Source organism: Apodemus sylvaticus, chromosome 14 (genome assembly GCF_947179515.1).
Source record: "Apodemus sylvaticus chromosome 14, mApoSyl1.1, whole genome shotgun sequence".
NCBI lineage: Eukaryota > Metazoa > Chordata > Mammalia > Rodentia > Muridae > Apodemus > Apodemus sylvaticus.
This window is the reverse complement of record NC_067485.1, coordinates 23,856,792-23,881,706: the sequence shown is the minus strand read 5'-3', so window position 1 is coordinate 23,881,706 and position 24,915 is coordinate 23,856,792. Positions and strand designations below refer to the sequence as shown.

General features: G+C 42.6%; 1 protein-coding gene across 1 annotated transcript in view; it reads left to right on the top strand.

The window, feature by feature from the left end:
- Phactr1 (phosphatase and actin regulator 1) overlaps window positions 1–24,915 on the top strand; it is a 276,311-nt gene that overhangs the window by 182,130 nt on the left and 69,266 nt on the right. The window contains exons 4-5 of the mRNA XM_052157236.1: window positions 13,990–14,157; window positions 16,367–16,573. Coding sequence (XP_052013196.1) covers window positions 13,990–14,157; window positions 16,367–16,573 — 375 coding nt within the window. The remainder of the gene's footprint in view (window positions 1–13,989; window positions 14,158–16,366; window positions 16,574–24,915) is intronic.

Sequence of the window (24,915 nt, the reverse complement as noted above, 5' to 3'; positions counted from 1 at the left end):
ATTCACTGCATTGTAGATCAGGGTCATAACGCCCTTTAACCCTCTCTGGGAAATCATCGCATATGCCTTAGACACATCATTAGCATTTCCAAGTCTGCTTTCAAGAACTTTGGGCAACAATGGAAACATCTGTTATGGTAGTCACCAACTTCACGGAGTCATAGAATACTTTAGGAATGGCCAGTCTGACTGGTAACATTTAAAATGTTAGTGGCCATGAATAACTACTACATGTGAATATCCTGTTCAAGAGGTTGGTTCAAGTCTGAACATAGCAAGTTCCTGCTGCTGTCTTGCTACAATTCTAGCCAGTAAAGAATCTTGAAATTTTAGAAAGCTGGTCTCAGCTGGATTTCCTATTAGCATCAGAGAGCCCAGTGCACCATAATAATATAATTCTGTGTGATTCATGTTATCATAGTATATAGATAGAACTAACAGAGACTGCTGGTCAGTTCATTCTATATGCATTCACTGTCCTAGTTGCATCTTGGACATCAAAATAGTCAGAAATACAAAAATGATCTCTTTTTTTCAGCTGCAAATCTTGGAGCCAGAGTCATTATCTAGAAATAGTGTTCAGAGACATAATAACTCATCAATATAGATGTCAGAATTTATTCAATAGCTACAAAAGCATCGGTGGTCAGGGACTAGGGCCAAAGGCAGAGGCACTTCTGGAAGCCAAACAGCATGATTTGTGTCTGTGAAGTGACCAGGTCACTAAGTACCAGGGTAGAAAAGCAGCCTGTACCACTCAAGTTTATGTGAACTGGTGAATGTCGACATGCAGACACAGGCAGTGGAGATAAATACCGCAGCAAGTGCTGCTGCAGCAAGCTACCAACAGTGATTAGCCCTCATTGTCTTCTTGTTGGGACTTAGAATCACCTAGAACATATGCTTCTGTATATACAGAAGGTCTGTGAGAATGTTTGAGGGGAGGTTTAACTGAGAACGGAAGAGTCGGCATGAGAGTGGGTAGTATCATTCCAGGGCTTGGGGTCTTAGTCCGAGTAAAACAAGCAGTGAATGGGTAAGGCTTGGGGTTTCATGTGTCTCTGCTTCTTGGCTGTGGGTATTGTGTGACCAACCACTTCACGTTCCTTCTACCTTGCCTTCCCCATCAGAGTGGGTTATACCCTATCCAGCAGTGAGCCAAAATAAACCTTTCCTTCCTTTAAGTTGCTTTGGTCAGCTATTTTGTTATAATGATGAGACAAGTAATGAATATACTACCCAAGACCATTGCCCTTGTCATTTTTTGTCACAAAGTGTTGTATCGGTGACCTTCTGTTGCTGTGATAAAACACCACAAACATGGTGACTTTGGGTGTATAGATTCCAGAGGGAAGGAGAGTGCATGCCGAGGTGGGTGGGTACCACAACAGACAGACGCTCTGTCAGGAAGCTGAGAGGTCCTATCATTATCCACACTTGGGAAGCAGAGAACGGGTAGGCGATTCTCGTTATTAAAGCCACCCTATAGTGAAAACACTTCCTTCAGCAAGGTTTCATTCACATCCTTAAAAGTACACGACCTCCCCAAACAGCACCAACTGGGAACCAAGGATTCAAATGCATGAGCCTAGGGTTGGGGGGTTGGGGGGGACTTTCTTATTCTAACTACCACAGAAGTCATTGTCACTTGCACAGTTGATGATTTAGGAGAACACAGTTGGAGTAAGAGAAGAGAGTCAGCTAAAATCAAAAGATACTAATACATTGAAAGCATAGACTTTATTTTTTAAATAAAAAGATGTTAAAGCAAAAAACAATAGCAACAATAAAGAAGAGCAAAGTGATTTGACAACTAATACTGACGTGTGAACTATTCTGCCCAGTGTGTCACAATGCTGATGAACATGCTAAGGACAGAATGCATTCGCATGGACAGTTGGTTAAAGGGACTTCTGTGACCCAAAGATGCACTCAGTCAACAGAAAGGTACCTCATGCCTCCTAGTAAAACATTTTTTGAAGACATGTTGGTCCAGATGGTCCAACAACTTCTCACTGCAGAGAGAGATAAAATATAAACTGATAGTTTCTTCAACTTGTGGATTCTTAAAATATAGTTCCCCTGGTCCAGTGAGAGCCTCCTGTAGAGTCTGTCTTCAATTCTCCTGGTACTCAGCTACTTTGAAACAGGCATACATAAAGCATGCCCACACTGTACAAGATGGATTTTTCTCACTGGGAATAAAGCTAGCCCCATAAAGCTACTACCATTTTTCATGCCTTTGTTCATTTTGTGTTTCTTTTAAAGACGATTTTTGAGCTATCCCTGTAGTGCTTGTAGCACTCGGGTAGCTATGACAGGAGTGTCATGGGTTGGAGGTCTCCTGGGTGAGCCCCTGACTATGATTAATTAGTTAGTTGATTAATTGTAGGAAAGTTAAGAGTTTTAAGTTTTTTAAATGCTTAAGAATCAAATAATAACAATTTATTATCAGGCAGTGTTTTATAAGAATATATTCCTTCCTGTGCTCCATGCTTAAAACTGTGTGAACTCTCTGTAGCATCATTTCATTTAATCAGACAAATTGAAGGAAATACTTCCTCTTCCAAAAGTGGCAAATGCCAGGGAGCCATTTCCACTCTGAGGCGCAAAGTCTTAATCCATCAATGACATCCTTTGGGTGACTTGCTTCTTAGTCAGCTGGCTCGTGTCACTGTCTACAGAACAGCCAGTGTCTTTGGGGATGATGATTTAGGAGGTTACTGGTGTTAGCGAGCTCTTACCGAGCCCTGTAGAGTCTGTCTTCAATTCTAACGATACCTTGTGGGCTGCTGAATAGTGGCTCTGGGTTGGGAAGCTTCTTGCCATACATGTTTGAAGGCCAAAGTGCAGATCTCCAGAACTCACATCAAAGTTGGGCAGGGCAGGTAGATATTGGCACCTTCGTATAATCTCAGCACTCAGTAGGCAGAGACATGAGCACCTGGAGTCCTGAGGTAAGCTGGCCAGAAGACTAACCATATTGTCAAGTTCCAGGTTCAGCAAGAAACCCTGTCTCAATAAATAAAGAGAAATCGAGAACATACATGCATGTATACTCACACACATGTGTGCACCCAAGTGAGTATTCATAGACACATGTATGCTACATGCATACACATGCAAAAAGAGAGAGAATAGCATGTCTCCCCTTTTATTGAGTAGAGGGGGATTTTCTAGTTTGGTAGCAAAAAGTACAATAAACTAAGAAAAATAAAAGAATATGTGCCACAGCTCACTGATATATATGAGCCCCTCTAATGAGGACTGAGCCCACTGCAGGTGCGATTTTCATAGAAATCACCATTCTACTCATTAGCCACTTGAAAAGATGTCCTTTTTTTAGTCAAAAAGAATTTCTGGGAAGCTGAAATGAGAACCAAGAACAAGGTTGACAGTAGCTCTGTCTCTGAGGGGAAAAATAATTGACAAATTCTTGCATCAGGCACTTCTTACATGTCTTTACAATGATAATTATTCTCTTGAACAGAGTTTGGAGTCATTGTTTTGTTTTATTTTAATTATGACTCTTAATAATCATCAGAAAATTAAAATCTGTTTGCATTGTCATGAGTGCAAGTGTACATGCTATTACATATGTGTCCCAAAGGAGGATGAAGTTTAGCTAACACTTCCAAGATTGTTGTGTGTCACCTGGATGCTACTTCATCAGATAGATGGATGGATGGATGGATGGATGGATGGATGGATGGATGGATGGATGGGTGGATGGATGGATGGATGGGTGGATGGATGGATGGATGGGTGGATGGATGGATGGATGGATGGATGGATGGATGGATGGTGGTTTATAGATAGAAAGATTTAGATAGACAGATAGATAGATAGATAGATAGATAGATAGATAGATAGATAGATAGACAGACAGACAGATAGATACCTAGATACATAGATACATAGATACATAGATAGAAGAGAACAGAGGATAATAGAGACAGGAGAGCAGAAGAAAGGAAGGGGAAGGAGGAGGAGAGGAACAGAGAGAGAAAATAGGGGGGCATGGGGAGAAGACAGAAGAAACATGGAGACAGCGCTGGCACATAGTAAATTTCTGCATTGCTATTTGAAGGGCTCTTATTATTGCCATCATAAATAAAGTATCCAATATAGTACTTGGCATTGGAGATGCAGAAATATTCTCCCGCTCCTTGCTTCCTGCCCATCTTTCTGCTGTGCTCAGAAGATTTTTATAAAAGGAACAAAAAGCTCTAGATCTACACTGAAACTTTACAGGATTTTTTTATATAGAAATTAAAACTTTATTCATAGTAAGCCAGAAACACAGCCATTTACTTCCCAGTTCTTAAGTTTTCTATCCAGAGTCAAAGCCTAGATATAAAATGCTTGGACTGTTTAGTTCATCTGTACTTTAGGCTGATTTGCAAGTATTGGGGGAGGGGTCCTTGCATCTCCCAGCACCCCAGGGAATGAAGATCTGGAAGTTTGGTATTATCTAATGGAGTCTGTTCAATTAAAAGGACAGAAACTGAGGTTCCCCAGAAGTCAAGTAACTTGTTGCAAGCTAGTAATGGCAAAGATGACACAGACTTCCCCATGCTCTGGGATTTGGCTGCTTTCCAATCTGCATGTCACTGCTCTTCCTACCAATGTCTTCCAAAAAGGAGTTGCGGTTCTCACCAGTATTAATAACCTCTGTTTATTAATACACAAACTTCCCAAGAACGTGTCCTTTAGGACACAATTCCTTTAGCTGCCTATCTGTGACTCCTTCCATTTTCTTCTACATAAGATGGACGAAACCTTTTCCTTCCAGATTGCTCAGGGTGTGGGGTCCACTGAGGTGACCGAGGTCACCCTTCTGCATCTCTGTGCCTGTGAACCATTTGGGAGATGATATAAATAGGAAGTCCAGGTAAGGTCTTGTGGTGATGACTGAAGCTAGCTGATGTTGAGGCAGTTGCTAATGGAACTGACACTCTGCTGCTCCCAGGCCAAAACACCTCCAACCACGCAGCCAAGTGACAAAGCATACTTTGAATTAACACTAGTCTAGAGAAGGAAGGGAAGCATAGCTTGAAGCTGTACCCAGTGGGCCATCATGGGGACTAGTGGTTGCACCGTAATGATGGGCTAACTCCATGGAGAGGCAGGAACTGGACGAGAAGTGGGAACAGTCAGTGGGAATTCTTTCTGGCAGGAACCAGAGGGATGAGGAATGGTTTTTGCTTCTTAAAAAAAATCGTGTGTGTGGCAGGGGAGATGGGATGTTTTATTTTGTTTTGATTTTAGCTCTGCATTTAAGTAAATAAGGCTCCATGTAAAGTTTTACATTTTTTTTGGTCCTGATTATGAAAGCATTCTTCTTTGATAATTTCATGTTTATATACTGTATTTAGATTATATGCAACCCCAGTTCTTCTCTAATTCCTCGTGTACCACCCACATCCCCTCCCAACTTTGTGTCTTCATCCTCATTATCTTCTTTCTTCCCCTTCTTCATCTCCTCCACCATCCTCCTCTCCCCCCTTTATTCTATAACCCATTGAGTCCAATTATTGTCACCCCTATGCTCACTGGTGTAACATCACCTACTGGAGTATGGCCAACCTACCATGGGCCAGAACCCTTGAAGAAAACTGGCTCTGCCTCCCCCAGCCACCATTGCCTGTCCGTCAGTAGCATCATGAGCCCCTCCTCTTATCCTTGTTGGAATATTAATAAATGTATGTAGGCTGAGGAAACAGTCAGGAAGGTGTTTACCAGGAAAGAATGGGAACCTGAGCTTAAGCCCCAGAATCTACATGGAAAAGCCAAGCATAGTCCACACTTTTGAATCCCACAACTAGGGACAAAACAACAGGTAGATCTCTAGGGCTTACTGGCCAGTCAGCCTTCTCTCAGGAGCTCCAGAACAATGAGATACTTGTGTCTCAAAAAACAAGATACAAGAAAACCCTCAAAATCAACTGACCTGTGTTCGTAGGGGCTCACAAAGTCTGAAGTGCCAACCAAGGAGCCTGCATGGGACTGACCTAAGATCTCTGCACCTATGTAACAGTTGTGTAGTTTGGTCTTCTTGTGGGACTCCTAACAGTGGGAGCAGGGTCTGTCTCTGACTCTGTTGCCTGCCTTTGGGTCCCTTTCCTCCTACTCGGTTGCCCTGTGCTGCCTTAATAGGAAAGGAAATGCCTGGTCTTACTGCAACTTGAAATTCCATGGCTGATTGATATTTGTGGTAGGTCTGCCATTTTAAAAAGAGAAACAGAGGGAAAGTGGATGGGTGTGGGGAGAGGGGCTAGGAGAAGAAGAGGGAGGGAATCTATGGTTGGAAATGTAAAATACATACATATGTTCATACATACATACATTCATACATACATACTTATAGACATACACACATACATACCATGGTAAAAGGCGCCTAAGGAGTTGACCTCTGTCTTCACATGCACATCATTCCCCTTCACCCACACACTCATGAAGACACATTAACAGACAAAACACACAAGCAAGGGAAAATTAACATAGACATCATTATAGGGGGAAAAGTTCATGGTCATTAAAGCTCTACTCCAGTTGTGCCAGATTCCCTAGAACTTCAGTCTCCTATGTGCATCTCTTTCATTTTCACATCACTGTCACCAACGCACACATATTGTTCTCCAGCCCCACACACGTGGTTGACATTGTTTCAAATGTTCTCTCATGTATCAGTGTCACCCACATGATCATTTCTGTCACGCAGATCTTGGATCTCATTCCCAGCGAAGTTACACATTTCCAGAGCGTCACCTGGGACTTGGTTTTGATTGACCTGCACCCTACTTAGACTATTTTGTTCTGTGGTCAGCTATATTTAGCTCGTAATTTCCCACTAGTCTGCTTTTTTCCCTTCCTTTTGCAGCATTCCAGTTTGTAAATTAAAAATCAGAAAGTTGTGTGACTAAGTCCAAGCCATCCATCTGGCCATCTGGTGTCCCTCTTGTGCAGCCTGAATAAATGTATATGTTTCCACTGTTCTGGTTTTTTTTTTTTATTCGTTTGAGTTTGAAGTTTTATATTTAGATTTTTAATTTATATGAAACTTACTGAAGTAATGGTTCAATACATTCAGGTGAGTAAAGTAATAAGTAAAGTAAAATAAGCAAAGTAATTCTTCCCCATATTTCTGTTCAACTAGAATTCATTAAACAAGGATTCTTTAATTCCAATAGAACTTAATGTGCAAGTATACATTTTTATAAAAGCCATAACGTCATAACTTAGAAAACCAACTTCCAATCTGAGCTTAACTTTATTAACGTTTTTCAGAGTTAAAACTGGCACTCTTTTTTATCTTAAATTCCAAAGCATAATGAACTCTGCACGTTCTCAAAACAAAGGCCCCTGTGTTCAAGTAACTGTTCTTAAAAGTAGAAGTTGTCGGTATGTCCGTATCCATGGGTACTTTTGTTTCTGCTCCCCATTCTCCATGGCGACATTCATTTAGAAATATTTTTTAATTATCTTTAGCTTTGAACAAATCTAATTGATCAGAATCCCCCTTCTTACACAGTCCATGACCCAAGCCCATGGGACAGTGCCTCCCACATTTAGGGTGGGTCTTCCCACCCCAGTTAACCTAATCTAAAACAAGACCTGAGCCCATGGAATGTACGGTACCTCCCACATTTAGGGTCTTCCCTATTGTGGGTGGGTCTTTCCACCCCAATTAACCTAATCCAAAACTCAGTCATACACATTCAGTATCTGTTTCCATGGTGATTCTCTAGCCCATCATATTGACAGGATGCCAAACCCTTGTGTCCTTCCCCCTCCTCCTAGTCACATTTTACTAGGAAACACATGATTGTGACTCATCATGTGCTATTTAACCATCAGCACAGATGCCTTTAAAGGCAATGTAAAACGTCAGAATAACTTCTAATGGCTGGTTCACTATTCCATCCATAATAAGGAAGATGATAATGACCTGGGTAGATACAGGGACAAAATAACCCGGCGGCTTCATCTTAGCCATGGAAGTGTGGTCTTTCTTCTTGGGAGTGCAGCATTAGGAGAGTTCTTCTAATAACACCGATTTTAAAGTGCTGGTAAAGGTGCTTGATAAAGAGTACTTAGAAGCAGCAAGAAGATACAAAGAATAGTCTTGGAGTTAATCAAACTTAGAACTAATAAGCATTGGGTTTGTTTGGAGATTCTAGCCAGGATGCATAGCTACATGTGTAACCCCCAACTGGAGACCAGTCCTCCTCTACTCAGGGAAGGGCATCCTCTCAGTGGAGCACACAGCTTTAGGAGAGACATATGGAATGGTGAGAGAGGAAAAGGACACCCACTAGTTAGCCAGACCAGCTGTATCAACCCAGGTGGCCACCGGAGTGAGAGATGTCACAGCCAGATTGCCTTCACATCCCTCCCAAGCTTGAAAAATTCCCAGCTAATTGATTGGCTTGAAAGTGGTATAGTATATGATGTTGTTTGCACTGTTTCCACTTTAGTGTGTGCTATAAAAGGTAATAATGTAAATATGTAAGTCCTACTTTAAGAAATGACAGCACGATTCTTTTTTAATATATATGTTATTTATTTATTCACTCCTCAAGAAGCATGACTCTCTCTCCCTAAATAAAATGATTCTTTACTTTTGCAACTACTCATCTTGGTCATAATTAAGATTATAGATTTAACCTATTGAGCAGTTTATGTGATAGATAGATAGATAGATAGATAGATAGACAGACATGCAGATGGAGGAGAGGCAGATGGATGGACAGACAGATGGGTGGATGGGTGGGTGGGTGGGTAGATGGATGGATGGATGGATGAATGGATGGATAGATGGATGGATAGAAATATAACTGGATGCTGGGTGGATAGATGAATGGATAGGTAGGTATAGAGTAGAGATATATAGGAAGCTCAGTACATAAAGATAGTTAACACTGTTAATATTGAAGACCTTCCCAGAAACTATGCGGTCTACAAATTGTCAATAACTGTAAAGTAGAAAAACCTTACATGCTCTACTATGTTCATAGCAGCCCTATTTATAATTGCCAGATGCTGGAAAGAACCCAGGTATCCCTCAACAGAAGAGTGGATACAAAAAATGTGGTATATCTACACAATGGAGTACTATTCAGCCATTAGAAACAATGAATTCATGAAATTCTTAGGCAAATGGATGGAGCTAGAGAACATCATACTAAGTGAGGTAACCCAGACTCAAAAGGTGAATCATGGTATGCACTCACTAATAAGTGGTTATTAACCTAGAAAACTGGAATACCCAAAACATAATCCACACATCAAATGAGGTACAAGGAGAAAGGAGGACTGGCCCCTGGTTCTGGAGAGACTCAGTGAAACAGTATTCGGCAAAACCAGAACAGGGAAGTGGGAAGGGGTGGGTGGGAGGACAGGGAAAGAGAAGGGGACTTATGGGACTTTCGGGGAGTGGGGGGCTAGAAAAGGGGAAATCATTTGAAATGTAAATAAATTATATCGAATAAAAAAAGAAAAAGAAAAAAAAAGAAAAAGAAAAACCTTTGGATAACTTCACAAGAGCCCTTTATGTGTCTGTAGACATTAGAATTCTTATTTCAGAAAAACCCTATGTAAGGTAGCCTTAGTGACTTTGTTTTCATGATAGTATAAAACATTTTGAATGCCTTTGTGATTTAAATATCTTCATCATTACATTTTATGGCACACACTTAAGTGGAAACAGTGCAAACAACACTATATACTGTACTACCTTTTAAGCTAAGCAATTAGCTGGGAATTTTTAATGTTTGGTAGGGGTGTGAAGGACATAACTAAACATCTAGAATATTTGCTTAGGGAATAATAATTGAGATTATAATGGTAACATTTTTAAAAAGACAGTTTTCAAAGGGTTTTTTAGTGTATATTGGTGTTTTGCCTGTTTACCACAGGCATGCAGTGCCCACAGATGCCAGAAGAGGGAGTTAGATCTCCTATAACTGGAGTTACAGACCCATAGGTAGCCACCATGTGGGTACTGGGAACTGTACCTAGGTTCTCTAGCATAACAACTAGTGCTCTTAACCACTGAGCCATGTCTCCAGCCCCAACACACAAAATTATGAAACAGTAGTACTTCAGCCATGAAAAATATTCGCAGAAAGAGGAAACTGCTTCTGTTGGGGAGGCTAGAGGTGTCATCAACATCTTTTATTTCTTTGTCTATTTTTTAGTGGTCACGTGTATTAATCAGTCACAACAATGAAACTCCCAAGATAATCCCTCTGAAAAGTAGCTCAGGACGTTGTGACCTAGCAAAAGTCATTTTTTATCCACAGGAGCTCCATTTTGAGGGAGTGGAGGCTTCCCAAGAAATGAGAGCCAACTGACTTCTCAGTTAGCTAAGTCCCTAGGAAGACTGTAAACTGGCTTCCTTTTTGCACACACACACACACACACACACACACACACACACACACACATACACATATATAATTGTTTAATAATGCTTCTATGTTTACTTATGTCAGATAATTCATCATTTTAGATTCTACACAATTATTATCTTACTTTTTAAGAATAATTGAGAGTAAATTATATCATATTACCATAATTGGTAAAAGTCAGGATATTCATATGTTTCTTTGATGCTGCTTATACTCTAAGTCAATCAGTCCACTTGGAAATATTTGTTCCCTAAACAAAAGCAGTTTTCTACATTGCAAATAAACTAGAGCATTGATGTTCGAATGAAAGTACACAAAACTCATGGCTCATTTATTAAGATGAAATATTGGTGAATCAAGGGTAAACAATGAGTCCAAACACTGAAGGAACATTATAAGCTCTTAGCCTCTTCGTATCATATAAATATTTGTGAATATGTTCTAAGCAGTCACTTCCTTATTGAAATCCAGAGTCACAAGCATCACCCAGATGGGACTCCAACTGCATCTGCGTCTTTTGTCCCAGAGTTACCCGTAATTTCAACTCTCTGGTAATTTCAACTCTCAAATCAGGCAACCATCATTCGACAGCATCGGTAATCCAAAAAGCAAAGTCTGGTGATTGCAGTAAGACCCTCTCCTCCTCATGTGGCCCTCTCTGGGGCTGTGAATATGCTTGGAACATCAAGCATCAGAGTGGTCTCCTGGGGACCACTGTATCATCATCCTACCAACTGGGGCCTTCTAGCAGAGCCACTTCTCCTGGTATCAGTTTGAACATGATAAATAAAAGCATGTTGAGAAGACTGGGCTGCTATAAGGCCACTCTAACACATCACAGTTCTCCCCGTCCTGCAGCTTTGCACCTCAGCTGGGTAATCTCCAAGGCACTGGCCTTAAGGTCCTGCCCTGCTCCTGTGTTCCTATTAGCTAGTCGTAACCATCATACCTTTCATCTCCATGACAATAGCATCTACTACTATTTAGGATGTGCAGAAAGGCTGAGTGAAAAAAAGAAAATGAGATCCAACGTTGCCTTCAGAGGCCACTACTGTGTGTGTGTGTGTGTGTGTGTGTGTGTGTGTGTGTGTGTGTGTGTGTGTGTGATTCAGTGAGTGTTTAGATGTTTCTCCTGTTTTTAATGTTTTATAGAGGTCAAACACTGTAGATCTTTGATCTATGTACTACTTAAATTACCTTAGCAAGCATACCTTTTATTGGAAGCAGTTCTAGTGGGGTGGCCTGAAGGATTTCCATGCTCTCAGATATCATAGATGTATAAAATCAAAACACAGACAGGAAAATAGTTAAAGGGAAGATTAACCTCAAATTCGACTCACTTTTATCTCTCTCTCTCTCTCTCTCTCTCTCTCTCTCTCTCTCTCTCTCTCTCTCTCTGTGTGTGTGTGTGTGTGTGTGTGTGTGTGTGTCTGTCTGTCTGTCTGTCTGTCTCTGTCTCTCTGTATCTGTCTCTCTCTGTCTCTCTGTCTCTCTCTGTCTCTCTGTCTCTCTCTGTCTCTCTCCCTCCCCCCCTCGTTTTAAGTCAGGCCATGCTTTACAGAGATCTATTTCTTAGTGGGCATGACTTTGTCTTTCATCTGGGTGTTTATTCATCTGACTGAAAGAGCTTTAAGTCCTCTTGAAAAATTAATTTGGCTTGAACGTTTGGCTATCTAAGACTCCCTGGGTGTCGATGAAATCCTGCTGGAGGGAGTTTTGATTTAACAAATGGCCATTGAACGGGGAATCTTTGATCCTCAATCGGGGCTGTCAGCTCTCGCCCCTTTGAGGGACTGAACTTCAAGCAGATCAAAGTTGGCATGGTTGGTGGTTGACACCAAAGAATTCTGGCACTTCCCAGCTGCTTTGGGCTGCTACAGCCTGTTAGGTAGAGATTGTAGATTTTTCCTAGATGCCCACTCACTGCAAGTATTGGATGAGGACTAAGGGAGACAGACCAACAGTCTCCTTCCCTACTGGGCTTACAAGTTCTCACTGCTTCTTTGCTCCCTAATGCTTTTTGGACTTTGTTGCAGTTTGGTGTTTTGTTGTTGCCGTTCTTTCACTGAAAGTAGTTTTTTTCATACATACATATATCCTGATTATCGTTCCCTTCCCCCTCCCCTTACCCTTATTCCCTCCCAGTTCCTCTCCACCTCTTCTCCCATCCAGAACCACACTCATTCTGTCTTTCATTAGAAACAACAAACAAGCAAACAAACAAACAAACAGGTGTCTAAGGTTCTTTGTCTCGTGATACTAAGTAGAAGACTTTGATTCCTTGGTGCCCTCCATCTCTCTGGCTTTACACTGTTTCTGCCTCCTCTTCTAAAGGGTTTCCTGAGCCCTAAGGAGAATGATTTGGTGGTAACCTCCCGTTTAGGTCTGAGTATTCAAAGATCTCTCATTCTCTGCATCACTTCTGGCTGTGGGTCTCTGTATTTGTTCTCACTTGCTGCAGCAGGAAGCTTCTCTGATATTGGCTAAGCAAGGTTCTGATCCATTCATACAGCAAAATGTCACTACAAGTCATCTTATTGCTACATTCCTTTAGGAGAACAGTATCATCTGGGTTCCCCACAGGTCACTGTCCTATCTAGTCTCAGGCTCATGGCCACCCAAGCAGCATTGGATATGGGATCCATCTCATGGAGTGGGCCTTCACTCAAATCATATAGTGGTTGGTTCCTCCTACAAGCTTTGAGCCACTACTGCATCAGTACATTTCACGGGCAGGTCACCATTACAGATTGAAGGTTTCGTAGCTGGGTTGGTGTTCACCTTTCTCCTTTGGTAGAGTGTGGAGTACCTTCCAGTACCAAATTTTCACTTTTAAAGCATGCACCTTTAGTAGGGGTGAAGACTCTATGCAGGTATCAGCATGACTTCTCCATGGTCAATGAGTTGTATCCGTGTTGTCTTCAGCAATAGGGGCTTACTGTCAGTTTGTAGAGAGCCACCAATGGCCTTCTAATATTTGCTCCCTAATGTAGAAATTCTCCATCTTGGGTCTCCAGTCTCTTTTTCATTTACTTTCATTAAGAAGTATATTTTTTAATTAAGAAGCTAGGAGATTCTTGGTGGCTAAGAGGCCATAAAACATCGTTGCAGAGTTTAGTTCTCAGCCACCTACACTGGGAGACTCACAGCTGCCACTAACTACAGCTCTGGTACCATCCTCTGGAGTGCCTCCCTCCTTGGTCCATTGTCACCCAAGCAGCCGATGTGCCTCTCTCGGGAGATACAGAGCAATCCTAATGGGCACAAAGGAGTCCCTGCCAACCAATTGGAATAGCTCATGTTGTGATATCCGGTTCTGGTCTCATAGGACAAGCCCATACAAACACATAACTAGCTATACATGATACATGATTAAAAATTCAATAAGCCTATGTGTGTAAATTATTTTCCTCTGAAAAGACTTACTGAATGGGGCTCTCTCTAAAAGTACAGTCGAGTGCAGATACTAACCTTGATAAAGATGGTTTAGGACATCTTGACTTGTTAGAAACCTTGATGTTGCTGTGAAGACAGACCTTATCTGATACTACCATCTCTTTCCCTCCCACAGATGGAGAACTCTCCATATCAAATGAAGATGACTCCCTGGAGAACGGGCAGTCCCTGAGCTCCAGCCAACTCTCTTTGCCTGCTCTGTCGGAAATGGAGCCTGTCCCAATGCCCAGGGACCCCTGCTCGTATGAGGTGCTCCAAGCTTCAGACATTATGGATGGACCAGGTAATGACATGTCACAGGCCTGGGGTGGGTCCCCAACGTCACAGTCTCCTGGCAGGACTTGGAATGATCATTTGAATCATCCAGAGCATGGAGACCTGGAAATGTCTGGGAAACTGACCACATAGATGTCTATATAAAACTAAACCTGTGAAAATACAAATGCTGTTTTCACGGGATGCTTTATAGTTTGTAAAAATCACTTTTTGTGACATACATCACTTTAAAACTATTATAACTTGTTTTATAATATTGATGGTTTAAAACCTTGTTTTCTGACACTCACCTTTGTTAAAATAAATTGAAAGGATCCTATCTCTCTCTAAGCCTATCTACTCCACCTGCTCCAAAGGCCTGGCCACACCATTTAATTTCTAGCCTCAATATACCCATCAAAAATCACTCCAGCTTAGCAAATCTACTGGATGCAGACAACCAACACATTTGTTCAATTGTATATGAATTCCCAACTAAGCTGGAGCCTGACTATAGATGAGTTTGGATGCCTTCTGATTATTTGCCTCCCTCTTTGGTTCATTGTCATTCAAGGGGCCAATTTACCTCTCTCTCTCAGGAGGTACAGAGCCCTTCTAATCAGCCCAAAGATAAATCCCTACCAACAGAGAGGCACAGCCCATGTCAGGAGATGCTCTGGTCAAGGAACCTCTTGGACTACTTGTACATCGTCCTGGTGACTCCGTGTACAGCATCTACATATATACTTTGTTCCTGTTGGAGGAAGGCGAGAGGCCATTTTCCCAAGTTGGTTCCCACACTTAACTGTGGGGCCAGGCCAGCTGTTGTTCATCAAGTAATTAGAACAATGTCCCTTGAGGTGGGGAAAACTCTGGGTGTCAGGTTCTTTGCAGGGTTGTACTGCTATGTAGACATGACATCCTCCAGAGGAGAAGGAAGACAAGAAGCAGAGAGGAGTCCTTTATAATCTTCCCCCTGTGGCAGTCATGGGAAGACAACCAATGGAGCCATATTTTGTTTGTCATTTAGAATTTTAAGCAAGAATATTTTCTGTTTTTTAACTCAACTTCCCTTGAACCATCCAACGTCCCATGTACCACTGGAATCTTGCAGTTAGACTGTTTTAGTGACATTTAGCACCCCATCAGACTCAGAGTTTTACTGCTGTTACTCAAATTGGCAGCACAAAAGGAAGCAGTGGGTACCGCCCCATGGCAGACCAACCAAAGAAGAGATAAGTTAAAATAAGACATTGAGAGCCAAGGTGTTATTAGGTTGCCTCGGTGCTTACCTAGCGAGCACGGATGCTCTGGGTTCAATCCCTAGGGCCATGTACTTAGTTCTAAGGCAGGGTGGTACGCTCCTTGGAATCCCAGCATTCAGGAGGTAGAAACATGAGAGCTGGAAGTTCAAGATCTTCCTCTGCTACAGAGTGAGTTTAGAACCATCCTAGAATGGATGAGACCGTAAGAAAGAGGAGTGCAGGGGGAAAAGAAGGGAAAAATAAATAAAGATGACAAGAAATTGGACGGAAGTAAAGGAACTGGGCAAATTAAAAGGCATCGCCTTTGCACATCCTCTGCCTTGTGAGAATGTATAGGGCCAGGCAGGGCAAGAGTCTGCCCATAGAACTAGAGTCCACATTGAGACCCTGGCTCTTGGTCCTGACCATTCCAAAGATTAGAGGAGCAGCCACCAAAGTATGCTGGTGTCAACTTTGCCAACTGCCACTGGTATCCCAGACCAGAGAGAAAGACCCAGTGGACAGCACCAATACCCTCTACTAGTTTGTAGCCTGTCTCTTCTCTCAGCAAAAGAAGAGTTTGGGGGATCCAAGGAAAAGTTCTTGTTCAGTTTAGGGACTTGAAATTCTTCTTCTACTCATTGTCCTGTTAGTTGTGCCTCTGGTCTCCTGAGTCACATGATAGAGCATCTGTATTCTTTGGATGGTACAGGCTCAGTTTGAAATGGTGACCTTTTTCATGAGAAAATGCCCCCCCACACTTGTTCCCTCTCCCTTTCTCTCTTCCTCCCCGTCCTGCCCCTCCACACCCTACCTGCCTACTTGGCTTTCTCTCATCCTCGCTTTATCTCTCTCTCCATGTGCCCATAATGGCCTGCAGCAGGTGGCACTGTGCTGTGTTGTTGGCTTGCCAGTGTCCCTGTCCTGTGTCCCTGGCTGGCCTACACTGCGTTTGTGTAATGTCTCCTGTGTATCATGTGGTTGTCCCCTCAGTGTCTGAAGAGAGTCCCTCTGCCAGTGAGTCTGGAGTCCTCCTGTCCCAAGATCCTTCAGCCAAACCAGTTCTGTTCCTGCCCCCCAAAAAATCTGCTGCTTTCTCTGGAGACCATGAGGAGACCCCAGTGAAGCAGTTATCCCTTCACAAGCAGCCCCCGGCCCTGCCTCCCAAACCCACTGCCCGGATTGCCAACCATTTAACAGGTAAGTCCAGTATCTTCTGAGGCTCACAGCCCCTCCCTCCCTTCACGGGACAATTTCATATTCTCTCAATCTTTTTATCTTAGGCCTCTCTGAGAAGATAGCCCTACGGGGTGTTTGGGCATTTGTGTGTGTGTGTGTGTGTTGGGACATGAAGTCATGACCAGGATTTATGTCTCTGTGTCAAGAAGCATTTGATATGCAATTGCCAGCCATATGCCAAGAGCCTTCGGTGTTATCTGTCGTCTGTGTATCTGTAAATATGTACATTGTATTTATGTGACCGATTCAAGATTATTGCCCATCTGGGTGAATTAGAATCAATGTCAAAATGTTTACACAGATGAAAAAAAAGTGTTTTGCTTCTTTGGTAATGAGTCTTCGAAGGCTTTAAATGTTTGTAAATTATTGATCTAAAGTCTGGACTATTTCTGCAATTAAAACTAATTCCATTCATTTACTATCAGTTCTCTTAGAAAAGAAATGAGGCACGGTGTTGAGTGTCTATAATCCCAGCACTTGAGAGGGGGAGGGCAAGAGGATCAGGAGCCCAAGATCATCCTTGGCTATGTAGCAAGTTAGAGGCCAGCCTGAGCTACATGACACCCTGTCTCCAAAAGCAACTGCAATAAAATAGCCAATAAGGGGAGCGGGGATCCCTTTAGAGGAAGCTCAGACTTAGCAAGGTTGCTCTAAAATGTATTTTGTACTTTTGCTCTGTGTGATTGATGAATGCGCTCAGTTGTGGAGTTGGGTGTGTAATGAAATTGCATTTCACCATGTATGATATGATCAGATGCCTATCAACTGCTTTTGTACAACATACTTTGTGGGTTTTTTAAAATCATTTTATTCATTTACATTTCAAATTATATCTCCCTACCCGGTTACCCCTCCAGAAACTCTCCCATCCTATCCTTCCCTCCCTCCCCTCCCCTTGCCTCTATAAGGGTACTCCTCCACCCACTCACCCACTCACCCACTCCCCTCTCACTGTCTTAACATCCCCCTACACTGGGGCATCAAGCCTCCACAGGACCAAGGGCCTCCCCTCCCACTGATGTCAGACAAGGCCTTCCTCTGCTTTGTATGTACCTGGAGCCATGGCTCCCTCCATGTGTACTCTTTGGTTGGTGGTTTAGTCCCTGGGAGCTCTGGGTGGTCCGGTTAGTTGATATTGTTCTTCATATGGGGTTGCAATCCCCTTCAGATCCTTCAGTCCTTCCCCTAACTCTTCCATTGGGGTTCCCGGCTCAGTCCAATGGTTGGATGTGAATATCTGCATCTGTATTGGTCAGATGATGGCAGAGCCTCTCAAGAGACAGCTTATACCAGGCTCTTGTTGGCAAGCATTTCTTGGCATCAGCAATATTGTGGGGGTTTGGTGTCTGCAGATGGGATGGGTGGGGCAGTCTCTCCATGGCCTTTCCTTCAGTCTCTGCTCCATCTTTTGTCCCTGTCTTTCCTTTAGACAGGAATGTGATTTTACTAATAGTATCCTAGTGACCTCTATTACATTTTAAATGTAATGGAGGAGAAAGTGGAAAACACACTCGCTTACAGTAGACAGACTAAAGAAGAGAAGGTGGCTTCTCCAGGGCTGGCAGGACAGTGGAGGCATGACTGGAACCTGGGAATCCCACCTATTAGCTGTCCATGTGACTTATCATACAGTCCAACCTCAACGGGAACTCATGCCAATGTCCTCATCCATCTCAGGCTGGGTGCCTGATGTTTAAAAGTCCTGTTGGCTCTCTAGGAAGCATTTAGCACATCAGTTTAGTATCCCAACATCTTAATTCACAGAATATCAAAGGGAAAATAGGCCACCCTCCAAGACATAAACCCACTATCTAGCAAAAATCAAACATCTCTCTGCACACTGCCTTCTTACCTGTTCTCTGTATAGAACAATGTGGGAGCTGAATCTCGTGTTGGTATCTATTCCACTGTGTGGTTTTAGTAGCTGCTTGGTGTGGATCAAGGGACTCTTCTACATTCTCTACTATAAAAAATACAACAGTAAGCATCAATAGTAGCCTGCCTATGTCTTTTTAAGGCTTTCCCAAGGCATTAAAACTACAAAGTCAAAGTGATATATATCCTTTAAGCCTTGGACAACAAACACCCCTTAAGAAAAATTCAATAGTGTGAAGAATAAACCCTTATATGTACATATTGTATGTTATCTGCTCAACATGCCTTCAATAGACAGAACACTGTGTTATTTTCAAAGTGGACACAACTCTGTACTAGTTTAATGAATACAGACTCCATCAGTCCTTTGCATTCATGGGTTCTATATCTATGGTTCAGCCAACTATGCATAAAAAATATTTATTAAAAATTTTATACTGAATATGTTCAGACCTTTTTCTTGTCATTTCCTTTAACAGCATGGTGTTACAGTTATTTACCCAATATCTGCATTGAATTAGGCAGTGTGTCATTTAGAGATTGAATTAGGGTATGTGTAGGGTCTATGGAAATACTGTGTTATTTTGTAGAAGGGGTTTGAGCATGCGTGGATTTGGGTGTCCACAGGAGCACAAAGACAGGCCTCTGCAGGACCTTTAGAGTGCTCTAGCAAATGCCATTCAGAGTAGGTAGAACCGTGGTTCAGTGCAGCCTCACACAGGGCCCCTGAAGAAGATGGAAGCCTAGTTGACGTTCACAGGGTGAAGAACATTTGTAGAGAATTGGGAATAGATTCCCAAGAAAAAAGACTCTGGAAAAGGCTCAGAGGTGATGACATGTTAGGTCACTTCAGAGGCTCACTTGGGATAAAGACCCCTAGGAAGGAGCAAAATTAGGGCCGGGGAGGGAGGGGTGTGATGGAGTGGGTCTTTAAATTATCCTCCCAGAGGATGCCACATGGTGCCACATGCCTTTAATCCCAGCACTTGGAAGGCAGAGGTAGGCAGATTGTGCTGGGTCCGTCTAGCCTAGTCTATAAAGGAAGTTTAAGACCAGCTTAGTCTACATATTGAGGCCCAATATTAAAACAAAACAAAGTAAAATAACTTTCCTGGATCACTGCGTAGAATGAATAGAAATAAGAAACGATTGAAGACTTGTCACAGATGTCAGCAAAGCTAGCTGTGCACTTTGCACCTCAGAATTACTAGTGGCATTGAGCAGACTGGCCTGAGCCAGGAAGGCGTCTCTTGTCACCTCTTAGCTTTCCATGTGACTTATGGATATGTAAGTGTAGTGTGAGCTGACAAGAATCTACTATCAGTAGAAGAACGAGAAGGCCAGTAGATAGAAAAGAATAGCTACAGAATATTTATTTCATAATATCCTCTAATATATTTAGTTATCTAATAGGTGAGAGAACATGACAGCCTCACTGAGCTCAGAAGTTTGAGTAGAACAGCTATTCATGGGACTCTGTATGTGAGGGATTGAAGATCTCTTTGAGTGTATCTATATGATCTATGAGCATCCGTACCATATAACTTGGAACAAACTCATAAAAACACAGTATAGCCTTTTCTTTGTGTGGTTGTCTCTTTGATGTGGTAAAGATAAGATCGGGACAGATGTTAGTGTCTAGGAACTGTCAAGCTAGTGCTATCCTTTAGTGTCTAGGAACCATCAAGCTAGTGCTATCCTTTTAGGCCTGGACTCCATTAGACTTGCTTAATTTTCATAAATGGGCAATCAGTCATAAAGAATCTGCATCACCATGAAAAGCTCTGCTAACCCCGTTCTGTCACTAATTACACCAGAGACATCTGGGCCATGTCAGAAGGAATTAATCAACTAAGAAATTCCAGAACTCTGAATTGAGATTCGTGAGTGGCTAGTATGTTCTCATGGTTGTTGTTTTGTCCATGTGTTGGAAAGAAAATGTGGGACCATTGGACAGCACTAGGCTTGATTAAAAGGAGTGGGTAGTGATCTGACGAAATGTAGAGGAACTAGGAGCCTGGACAGGCGTGTCACCCAACTTCCCAATCAGAGAGCTGCGTGTAGAACCAACTCTCCTTTAGGATTCCCTTCTACTTTATCAGGAAAACCACAATGGACTTGGGGAATGTGTGTCTCGGTTCTTCAGTTGAGTGGATAAAAGCCCTCATTCTTCCTGTATTCTCCATTGCTCCCTCTTCTACCTCCTCTTCTCCATCATCAGCCTGCCTAGCAGCACATGGGCCAGAGTTGGGAGTTGTTGGGCATCAGAGTCTTACCTTTCTGGAAGCACGGTCCCCAAAAGAGCTGCCTGTGTTGTGGATGTGATCCAAGATGAATGAGTTCTTACTGGAATGATGGATGGCCCCAGAGGGGAAAGTGTGATCAGAGCAAAGTCCTGTCTCCTGCTTTTCTAAGTCTCCACAATTGCTTCCCTAAGCATCCTTACCCAGGAGCTATATGGTAAACATTACATGACTATCAGCAGTACCTTCTGCATGAAGACGGTGACTGTCGTTAGACAGCTAGTAAATCGGCTTTGTGGGTTTCTGATCTTTGTATGTTTTCATCCATTTAAGAAATTAGAAAACCTGATTCATTGTTTATATTAATCTGCCCAGGCTGCCATACCAAATCATATAGACTTGATATGTCTTAGGCAACAAAACTGAATTCTGTCAGGTCTGGAGAGATGGCTCAGCCATCAAGAGCACTCACACAAGGGACCCATTTTCAGTTCTCAGCACCTGCACAGTGGCTCACGACCGTCCACAACTCTAATTTTAAGGGATCCAATACCCACTTCTGACCTCTGAAGGCATCAGACATGAACATGGCATACATACATACATACATACATGCATACATACATACATGCAGGCAAAACGCTCATACACATAAAATTAATTTTAAAAATACTTTAAAAGAATTTTATTTCTCATGGTTTTGAAGGCTGAAATTCAATAATTAAAAAAATAACATAAATACAAATAATCACTGTTGGACTTATATAACATTCCCAGTGTGTTAGGTACCATAAGTAACCTGAAGATTATTTGAAGTATACGGGAGGTGTGTGTGGACTGTGTGTACACATTAGCCATTTGGTGTAAAGAACCTGACCATTTGCCTGCTGGTATATGTATGGCAAGAACTAACACTCCTCAGATACCGAGAAGAGATTGTACTTTCAGCAAACTTAAGCCATTGCAAATTTCAATGTGCTGTGGTATCTGCAACAGCAATTTTGCCTAACAAACAACATCTGTGCTCTACAGAACTTTCCAGTGCCAGCACTTAGGCGAGTCTAATGAGAATAGATGCAATGATCGTTAAGCAGAAACCAGTGTTCCTATTTATAGCTCTTCCCTCCTCCCCCTCCCTTTCTCTGTCATTCTACCCAGAGCCAACTCTACATCTACCCCGACCCCCCTCTTCATCTCTACACAATGGTGTGTTTCACCTCTGCCCTTACCTTCCAAAGATTAGGTACTGTGAACTTGGGCTTTAGCCCTGCCACTGAATGGGAAAAAAATTGCTCATAACACAGAGGCCGCATATGGAGGTGGGCAGTTTACACTTGTTGGGCAGTTTACACCAGTTTACACTTGTTGATACTGTGGCTGTATGGTATTCTCTTAGGTCAAGTTCAGGCACAAGTGGGAAGCCAGGGATAGCTAAGGCAAAGGAATACCACTGTACCCTACAGTCTACAAGCCAGGGGAGGGGTCTGGCACTTAGGCTGCCTTGTATTGCATTTCCATGGCAAAGACAAGCTCAGAATGATCCCTGGCCAGCTCTAAACATGGGCTGGCAACAACCAGGAAGATCTCCAATATATCCAAACTCACAACCTTCAGAAAGTTCAAAATGAGAGTGTAAGGAATGGATGTTTCCTACGTGGACTTCAGTATTCCAGTTTCTCTATATTATCTAATCTTGATCTCCTTTTCTGAAAATATAAGAATGATCCCCTTCTCTCTGCCACCTGGAGTGTGTGTGTGTATGTGTGTGTGTGTGTGTGTGTGTGTGTGTGTGTGTGTGTGTGTGTGTGAGTGAGTGTGTGTGTGTGTTGGGGGAGGGACACAGTTAGCTTCCCACCATGTATAGGATGTTTGAATAAGCCTTCGTGTACTGTGTTAGAAAGATGTTAAAACTGCCAGCATTAGGATCTGCAGACGGTATTAACTATGGGAAATTCGTGGTATGGAGACCATAGGTATGACAATTTTGAAGAAAACAGTGGGAGCAGGTGTGTATTAGAGGTGAGCAAGAAGTGCAGACCCCAGGAGCATGCGTATGAGGGGTGTGATGCTCAAGAAATAGCAATTAGTCCTTTGGGGCAGTAATGAAGGACTCTAGTGACATAGCAATGAAGGTTCAGGCTAAAAAACAGTAGCCTTGAGTGCCAGAGGCTTTACCTTTGCAAGAGGCCAGGGGCATCCTTTGTGTGTTCCCAGTAACAGTCACTTGATGTCAGCTGAGCATGTTCCCTGGAAACTCACATAGATAAGATGAACCCTGCTACCATTAGTTGGCTATATATTGGGTGTGTATTTAGCATTAAACAAAAATTAGTAAGTGTGTTAGCCTGTTACCCTTGTGTCGTAGTTAGGGTCTTACTGCTTGTGAACAGAAACCATGACTAAGGCAACTCTTAGAAGGACCACATTTAATTGGGGCTGGCTCACAGTTCAGAGATTCAGTCCATTATCATCAAGGTTGGAACATGGCAGCATCCAGGCAGGCATGGTGCAGGAGGAGTTGGGAGTTCTAAATCTTCATCTGAAGGCTGCTAGCAGAATACTGACTCCCAGGCAGCTAGGATGAGGGTCTTATACATTACCACAGTTACACACTGACTCCAACAAGGCCACACCCACTCCAACAAGGCCACACCTTCTAATAGTGCCACTCCTTGGGCCAAGCATATTCAAACCATCAGGCCTTGCCTCTCTCCCTTCAACTTCTTTTTCCAGTTTTGGCTTTACTTATACTACCATACTTAAGTTACGTGGGAAAGGCGAGCAAGTGGTTCTGCCCCGGTTCAGAAAGCTTGCAATCAACACCAAGTACGTGGTGATAAGTACCTAGGGATGGTGCTATCTTTGGGTCAAGACTGACAAGAAAGAATGGGTTCTGGTACCACAGTTCTTCTCCAACAAGACTCTGACACACTGGCCAGCACAAGCCACATTTACACTCAGCTTTTAGCACAGATTCGTACCACTTCTTGAAGCTGGCAAATTCAATGAAATAACTGAGACTTTTTAAGTTTAAAGTTAAGCCCATATAAGTTTTATAGTCATGCTATTGATAAAGCCTCCACCCAAAATTTACGTGAACTACATCTTTTCACACTAAGGGCTCCAATTTCTTCCCTCGAGTAGTTCACCATGTAGCTGCACAGACTCTTCTGCACTAGTGTAAACATAGGGAGAAACCACCTGCATAATTTTCTCACCACAAACTGCAGTGGGAGGAAAAGAAGCATTGTTTTAAAAAGAGAAAGGTTTCCTCTTAGATTCTCGTAACCTCTTGTTCCGCAGTCGGTAATTCGGGTCTGATGCTGTGGTGACAGCGAATGTCAGTAGATTTTTGGTTTTGGTAAAGGAGAACTGGAAAAGGTGGCTTCATCTTCTTTCTTCAAGAGTTATAAGATGGCTCATGCTCCCCAAAGCCCTTCATTATCTCAAACTAGAGCACATTCCAGGATTGCATGACTTTCCTTAAAACGTCGTCTATCTTCAGTAGCAATTCATAGATGCCCCTCCCCAGTTGGCCATTACCATGTCTGTAGCCCACCTGTCAAATCACGCAACAGCCGGTAAGCACGATCCAATCTTGAACTCTATGGTACTGCAACTTAAACTGCCCTGTTAAAAAGACACGCTCTACCCATGGTGCGGGTGAACCGAGTGGAGCTGAGTTCTGAAAGGTTGGTGGGGAGCCCGTAACTACTTGCACAGAAAAATAGACAGGCACCACAGGTCTCATCAAGGAGATCTTGCCCATTTTAATAGATGAAGTTCCCAGAACCTGCAGTTCTGTGCTCCATAACTCTCTTGCATATTTTTATAAACTGTCCAAGAAGTAGGTCTCATGAGGGTGGCAATTCAGTTTGCTGTGATCCCTGCCCTGTCCAACCAATGCTCACCTTGAGACTACAAGGAGACCCCATTGCTAAGGCCTTTTAGGAATCAGTATACTAAATTTGAGAGTCAAGACTTACTCTTTTTTTAAACTTAGACTCCCTTTTCATATCCCTAGTTTGAACTTATTTATACCTTCGCCATGCATAGCCTCCCTTATAGCAGATCTCTATATTTCCTATATAGTGTCTTCTTCTATCTACTCTAAACTTAAAGCTTTGAGCCCATGGCTGTATGTATGCTCTGGTTCTAATGTTCTATGCAAAGATGGAAGTGTTT